General features: G+C 40.0%; 1 protein-coding gene across 1 annotated transcript; it reads right to left on the bottom strand.

Moving 5' to 3' along the window:
- Positions 1-249: 249 nt before the first annotated feature.
- YAE1 (YAE1 maturation factor of ABCE1) lies at positions 250-7,101 on the bottom strand. The gene is made up of 3 exons (XM_032643830.1): positions 6,917-7,101; positions 4,945-5,066; positions 250-3,361 (listed from the first exon to the last, which is right to left on the bottom strand). Exons 1-3 carry the CDS (start codon positions 7,043-7,045, stop codon positions 2,932-2,934), a joined length of 681 nt encoding a protein of 226 aa, XP_032499721.1. The 5' UTR covers positions 7,046-7,101; the 3' UTR covers positions 250-2,931.
- Positions 7,102-7,372: the final 271 nt, after the last annotated feature.

Genomic DNA, 7,372 nt, shown 5'->3' with positions numbered 1-7,372 from the left:
AGAACAGACTTGTGGTTGCCAAGGGGGAGGGATTGGGAGTTTGGGATTAGCAGATGCAAACTATTATATGTAGAATGGATAAACAAGGCCCTACCGTATAGCCCAGGGAACTCTATTCAATATGCTGTGATAAACTGTAAAGGAAAAGAATATTAAAAAATTTAAAAAAAGAATGTCTTTCTATATTTATTTCTCTTAGACTGGAACACAAAACTTTAGTCTGAAGATAGATGAAAAGCACATCTTGGACTTGGTTCAAGGCTTTTATTTTGGTGTACCACAAAAGCAGTTAATAAACAGTGCTAAGGATATAAATGAGGTAAGGATGCAGGTAGGTGAATTCAGATGCCCACTTCTGCTTGTTTGTGTATCACAAAAATTTTGGTGGCCTCAATACCTCTAGCAACTGAAATGCCAGAAAAGCATAGTATTGTGGGCTTAAAAAACAACAACAAATAAAAAATCCCCACATATGTCAGTATCTAGAAGTAACTTACTCAAGGTGAAAATTCTGTTTTTAAGGAAGCCACATCATCTAAGCCTAATGTCTAGGTCCTGGGTCTTGAAACTCTGCTGTGTCTGCTCCGGGGCAGTCTTGCTTTACATTTATCTTCATCTAGGGTCTTTTCATGGCAACACTTAGCAGGTCTAGAACACACAAGGCAAGGTAAAAGACACAAGGCAAGGTTTCTTTCCTTCACTCTTGTGGTTCTAATAGAGGTTCATGAAACACAGGTATAATGAGCATTCCATTAATTTTCCTCTGCAGTCCAGGAACTTCTGTGTTTTTTTAAAAGGCAATGTAAGCTTAAGAGATGTTTTCAACCCAACAGCTTCATTCAACTCAGCTAATTCTCTTGAGTTCCTTTTCTACGAACATCTACACAAAAACAACCTATTTTCAATGGTGGCAAAGGGTGTTACCTTCAGGAAATTGTCAGGGTGAGCCCAGATAAAATCTCCAGATTTGCTGCACTCATGAAATTTTTACTCAGGGTGACTTCCTTGAGATGTATTATTAAAGATGCGTATATTTCATATCTAATATGCAGGGCAGAGCAACATGAAGACTTCAGAGACCGCTTATAATATTCCATGTGGATTTGAGATTTTTGCTGCATTCATAAATATGGAAAAAAGTATCTACATAACAAGACAAATCAGTAAATCTTTGAAATAGTGTTTACATCTAGAGAGATACAATCACTTTTTTTAAAAACCATCTGTCAAATGTCACTTGATATCTTCAGCCTGTTTTAGTAAATCCTGACATACTTTATGGTTTTCTGATTTCAAATTTGTTGCTTCAATTTCATAATGTCCGGTGAACCCTGTGGAGGTTGTAAGATCACAGCAGTACATTTTCTTAATCTCTTGAAACACCTCTTTTATCAGATAAGATTTTCTCAGGGTATCAGTCTTTTACAGTAGATGGTAGATATAAATTATGGCTATCAATGAGAGGCAATTATTTTGGGTGCCTCTGAAGTCAGGCATGTTACATAAATTTGTGTTTCAGACAAAAAAGTGATGAAAAATCCTTTCCTGATTTTATATGTTTAGGTCCTGGAGCATAAGTTTGAATCTCATTTTGTCTATGCTAGACTAAGAATATTGCTACAAGATAATACAGAAGTCAGTGGCTTCAATGTTTTATTCCTCAATAAATATGAAGCAAAACTGCAGTTTAGGAATAATCTGGCACACTGTCAGGTAGCACTACTAACTCAAAACTTGGATGAGCTAAGTAAGTACTTTAGCATGAAATGTATTTTCTGTATTTTTCACGGAACTGTGTCCTTACTTTTAATAAACACAAAACTGAAACAAACTTTAACAAATATGGTATGATATCACTTATATGTGGAATCTAAAAAAATGATACAAATGAACTTATTTACAAAACAGAAATAGACTCACAGACATAGAAAACAAACTTACAGTTACCAAAAGGGAAAGGAGGTAGGGATAAATTAGAAGTTTGGGATTAACATATACACATTACTATATATAAAATAAACAAAAAGGACCTACTATATACCACAGGGAACTATATTCAATATTTTGTAATAACCTATAATGGAAAAAAATCTGAAAAAAAATGTATAACTGAATCACTTTGCTGTATACCTGAAACATTATAAGTCAATTATACCTCAATAAAAAAACTAAAACAAACTTTAGTATTTTAACTATCAGTATAAACATTTTTTTCAGCTTTACACTTATTAGCCTCTTAATTTCAATATATATATGTCTACATATCTATATATATCTATGTGTGTCTATTTACAACTTTAGCCATTAGGTAATTTTTTGTAACTTTGGTCTGATTACAAGGTGAGGTCCTAATCACAAGACAATGTGATAAGAGCAGAAGGTAGGGCTAAGACCTTACAAAATAACATTTGATGCTTGAACCGCAAGAGTTTGAACTCTTAGGGTCCACTTATACTTGGATATTTTTTCAGTAGTAAATACTACAGTACCGTACGATCTGAGATGGGTTGAATCTGAGACTCGCAACTGCAGGTATGGAGGGCCAGCTATAAGTAATATGCGGATTTTTAACTGCATGGTGGGTGGGTACCCCTAACACCTGTGTTGTTTAAGGGTTAACTGTAGTCTGATTCTTGTTCATTTCTGCTAATAATGAGTTCCAAAATGCTTGATTTTGATCAGAAATTTGAAAATGATGACAACTAGAATTTCCGAGCATATCTTAAACCACATAAAAATTACCAGTGACAAAGAAAGTAGGCTTATATTAAAGTGTTAATTTTGAAGACATTTCAAACTTCCATGAAGGATAACCTTACAAGTGAAGTATTCAATGTAGAAATCAGTACAAATTCTGGTTAGCTTGTTCAGAAACAAAATATTCTAAGAAAGTTCTGAATATTATTTTCAATATTAAAGTGAAGATAATTTTTATAGTTGTTTGAGGTGCCGTAATATGTCTACTGATACTCCCAGCTGTTTTACCAAACTGGCTGTCTGTTCTAAAATCCAAGTGAGGCTTGGGTTTTCGGAATGTGCACGCTCCTGTGTTCTACAATATTTTAAAGATGAACAATCTACCCCACTAAGATTCTTGCTACAGTTTTTGTTAAACTCAGCATTATTTTCATAGAATCTATCATCTTTAGCTTCATCAATCTTTTCCTCAGCTGGAGCTGTATGACAAAGGTCCATATCCTGAATGGAGTCCAATAAATCTACAACATGGGGCTGTGGAGTGATTGATTTCAGATGTCTGAGCACATACTCTTCACACTGGCCAACTGCATCCAGAAGATTATTTATTTTACTGATCAAAGCCGAACTATTATCATGAAGGTGACACCAGGAGAGCAAAGCACTGAACAAAAATATAAGCAAGAGTTAAATAGAAAAAAAATTAAACAAAGGCTTTTAGAATTTTTGATGCTAAGGCTTACATGTTTCTTTTCCAGATAACACCATGCAAAAATTATTAATAACAGTAATGCAAGTCAAAATCAGGAAAGTAATGATGGTAAAACAGGATTAAAAATATAGGGACAGTATCTTTCAATAGGAATTAAACAATTGGACTTAATCATATAAACTGTTTATAATTCATAACCCCTCCTTCACAGCTCTACATCCACTCTTCCTGATTTTAGATTTTTTCCCCTTATGACTGTGTAGCTTCTGTTGAAGAAGGATACAACTAACAGAAAGATCTGAAAAATTAGTTTCTCCTTTAAGGACATCAACCACCTTTTAAACTAGTGACTCTCAATCTTGGATGCACATTAGAATCACCTGGGAAACTTTTAAACTCATCAAAACTCAGGTCACACCTGAGACCAATTAAATCAGAATCTCTGGGGGTATTATTTTTTTAAAGCTTCCCAGCTGTAACAAGCTGCAACCAAGGTTGAAAACCACTGTTCTAAACATATAGCTACTTGCCATCCAAACTGAAGGTTAGGGGGGGAAAAAAAGTTTTGAGACAACTTTACCTTTCCAACTTTGTTACAGAGTAGATACTTTGCTGAGCTAACTAACAATTTTATTGAAGAAGGTTAGATTTCTTTTAGTCCTAATAATTATTTTTCTTTAATTTTTTAGTATAGACAGTTTTATTTTTTGACATTTCAGATCATTCACGTCATGAAATAATGGTTGTTATGAAAAGTAATGATGTTTTAAAAAATGTGTAAGATTTACCAGTAGCTTATAAAAGATTAACTTGATGTGACGATAAACATGTGATCATTTTCCTACTTTAGTATAGTATAAATGCTGATTCCTGATAGCTGAATTTTAGAAAACCTCAATGTAATCAATTTTTCCTTTGTTTTGACAACTTTTGTTTTATACCTTTTAAAAATCAATGATTCCTTGAAGCAGTTTGTTTTTCTCGATAGAGGGCAGTTGAAAAGGTATAAAGCATCAAAGAGGACAAGCCTGCCATGCTCCTAGCTCCATGTGCCATTTGATCACTTGGTTCTGATACATGCCATTATTGCTATGGAATCTTGACAGGTGTTCAAAATTTAGGACTAAAGTAAATGGAATCATTTTTCTGTTACCAGCTATAATTTTCATCATGTACTTCTAGTCTAGACATCTGTTTTATCGTGTTCTGCTACATGTGGAAGACTAAAAGCTTTATTCAAAACCTGAAGTTTTTTATTACTTTGAGATACAGACTGGTGGTAGTTCAGGTAGCAAAATATAGACACTTCCTATCATTTCTTTGCAGTAAAATACAACACCTGGCTCACATATTAAAGTGGATGGACTTTTGACTTTTTGAAGGCGATTTTATTCTATGCTCTGCAGCACTCTTGTGGATTTAACAACAGGAAAAGCACTTCACTTTAAACGCTTTATTTTTACATACTACTTTAATAAAAATCCTCCAGTAGTACTGAGGTTAAAATAATTCAGCATTTAAGCTTTAAAAATTACCTCAATGTTCCTCTGAGTTGTCCATAGTTCATAATGACTTCTGCACCTTCCTTATAACCTTGATTGAAACCTTGTTGAAGAGTAACTGCTTTGCCAGCTTCTATTCCATCTCTATAGCCTTCCTAAAAATAAGAAAGTAATGAAGAATTACAGTTGTAACTAACACCAAGTAAACCACTGTAGGTTTTTCTAGAAAGTCATAGAACCAATTTGGAAGACTGATGAAACAGGCCTCTACTGGGTTATTTAACAACACGGTTCTAGAACATATGGCATAACCACACAACCAAAGTAGACTACGCTTCTCATAAACGTTTATTATTGGTTTATCCCTTTTTTGAAGTCTAGACTTATTGGGCACATTTAAAAAAATTTTTTATTTATTTTTGGCTGCGTTGAGTCTTCGTTGCTGCGCGCGGGCTTTCTCTAGTTGCAGTGGGCGGGCTTCTCACTGCGGTGGCTTCTCTCGTTGCGGAGCACGGGCTCTAGGCTCGCGGGGTTCAGTAGTTGTGGCTCGCGTGCTTGGTTGCTCCGCAGCGTGTGGGGTCTTCCCGGGACCAGGGACGGAACCCGTGTCCCCTGCGTTGACAGGCGGATTCTCAACCACTGCATTGGGCACATTTTAAAATACTGACTCTATACAGTTTTACAAAACGCAGTGTTAGCAGTAGCTCCACAGAGAGGAAACATGGGGAATTACGTGTTTGATCCCCTTAGCAACTGGACTGGCGTGGGTGGGTGACGCAGGGCAGTAAGGTCTTGGAACGGAAGTAGGGAAAGAGGAAACTGGTTTAGCAAGAGGACCATGAGAGGTCTGGTTTGAGAAATTTTGCTTGATACCTAAATTCAAGTAAAATGCAAATCCTCTGTGGGCAGGGATTTTTTTGTCTGGCCCCAGCACTCAAAAGATGCTCGGTACTGACTGGCCTCGCCTCAGCCTCATGTAAAGCATTTCTGATACTGACAACATGGTTGTTATGCTAAACAAGTACTATTTTACTGAAGCATTAAACAAGCGCAGTTTTAGTGGCAACTTAATGGTTGCCAAGGATACTAGCTGGAATGGACCGCACCCTTCGGTCCTCCCCCTGAACTAGGCGCTGAAGGCTCCACCTGGAAACTGGGGGTGTGGTATAAAGCCGAGTCTCAACAGTGAGACAACTGCGAGATGGATAATTGACACCCGACAAATTAAAAAAACAAAACCCAACATGAATACTCCCTTACCTAGCCATCAGGATTCCACGTTAGCTTTGTCTTACTGCCCTTCGACAACATTCTTTTTTTTTTTTCTCGGTACGCGGGCCTCTCACCGCTGTGGCCTCTCCCATTGCGGAGCACAGGCTCCGGACACCTAGGCTCAGCGGCCATGGCTCACGGGGCCCAGCCGCTCCACGGCATGTGGGATCCTCCCGGACCGGGGCACGAACCTGTGTCCCCTGCATCGGCAGGCGGACTCTCAACCACTGCGCCACCAGGGAAGCCCTCGACAACATTCTTAAGTGCACTTTTTCCAGCTGTCCTGATTACCACCACTCCTAACTTTAGGCTCCCGAGCTCTTCAATCAACCCATGTCAAGTGCGTACATGTCCTCTGACAGCCATAATTAGACACACACAGTCAGTGTATACGTTTCTCCCCCATCCCCTTCCCTCTGGTCCTCATCAAACTCAAATCTCTTCAAAGCCTAAGACAAAGTTTATTTTGTTCGCCGCCCCCCCAGTGTCCAACGCGCCCCGCGGGCGCTCTAGGAACGCGTCCTGTGGTGTCGCGCGCTTTCAAGTAACCCATTGGGAAACCCTAGCAGGACGCGAGCAGGACTGCATAATGAGGGGGTAGGGAGGGCAGCGCCGGGTCGGGCCCGGACCACCCGGCCCTCTCCTCTCGGGTCCCCGCCTCTTCACAACGTCGTGCGCCTCTCCTCACAACCCGGTACAGCAAGGGACGCCCACCCCCTCCACGCAGCTTTACTTTGACTCGTCTCTGCATGTGGCTCCGCCATTCCCGCTGCACCAGGACCGACTCGTCAGCTTCCTCGTCAAAAACGTCCCTCTCCTCTCCAGGACCCTGGACCAAAGAAGCGGCTCGCAACCACGACATCACTGAGGAACCCTCAGAAGCGCCGGCACCGGAAATGCCGGGAATTCCTTCCGGTCCGCGGGGCGGGGCGAAGACTGAGGAGGGTGGGTTGCCTCGCGGGATGGCTGCGCGTGCGCGTTGAAGTGCGCGTGGGTGTGCGCGGTGTTTCGATGTTGGGAGGACGTCCCGGGAGGATTTTGAATCCCGGTAGGGTCTTGCCTCCCGCCCGAACCTTTTTGCTACCTGGTGTTGTGGCAGCTCCCTTACTTGACTCGAAGTGTGGGCGTGCACTTATTGTGGGCGAGGCAGATTCCTCCCTAGTGGGGCTTGTCCGGCCTTGACCTCTGC

This window comes from Phocoena sinus, chromosome 9 (assembly GCF_008692025.1).
Source record: "Phocoena sinus isolate mPhoSin1 chromosome 9, mPhoSin1.pri, whole genome shotgun sequence".
Classification (NCBI taxonomy): Eukaryota; Metazoa; Chordata; class Mammalia; order Artiodactyla; family Phocoenidae; genus Phocoena; species Phocoena sinus.
This window is presented reverse-complemented; position numbering and strand designations above follow the sequence as displayed.

Bases quoted from the DNA above. Each gene is read 5' to 3' on its own strand.
- YAE1 (XM_032643830.1), bottom strand. From the start codon at position 7,045: ATGTCGTGGTTGCGAGCCGCTTCTTTGGTCCAGGGTCCTGGAGAGGAG. The intron at 5,067-6,916 runs GTAAAGCTGCGT...TCTTATTTTTAG, and splicing joins ACATGCAGAGACGAGTCAAA to GAAGGCTATAGAGATGGAAT. The intron at 3,362-4,944 runs GTAATTTTTAAA...ATTTTTGTTCAG, and splicing joins CAACTCAGAGGAACATTGAG to TGCTTTGCTCTCCTGGTGTC.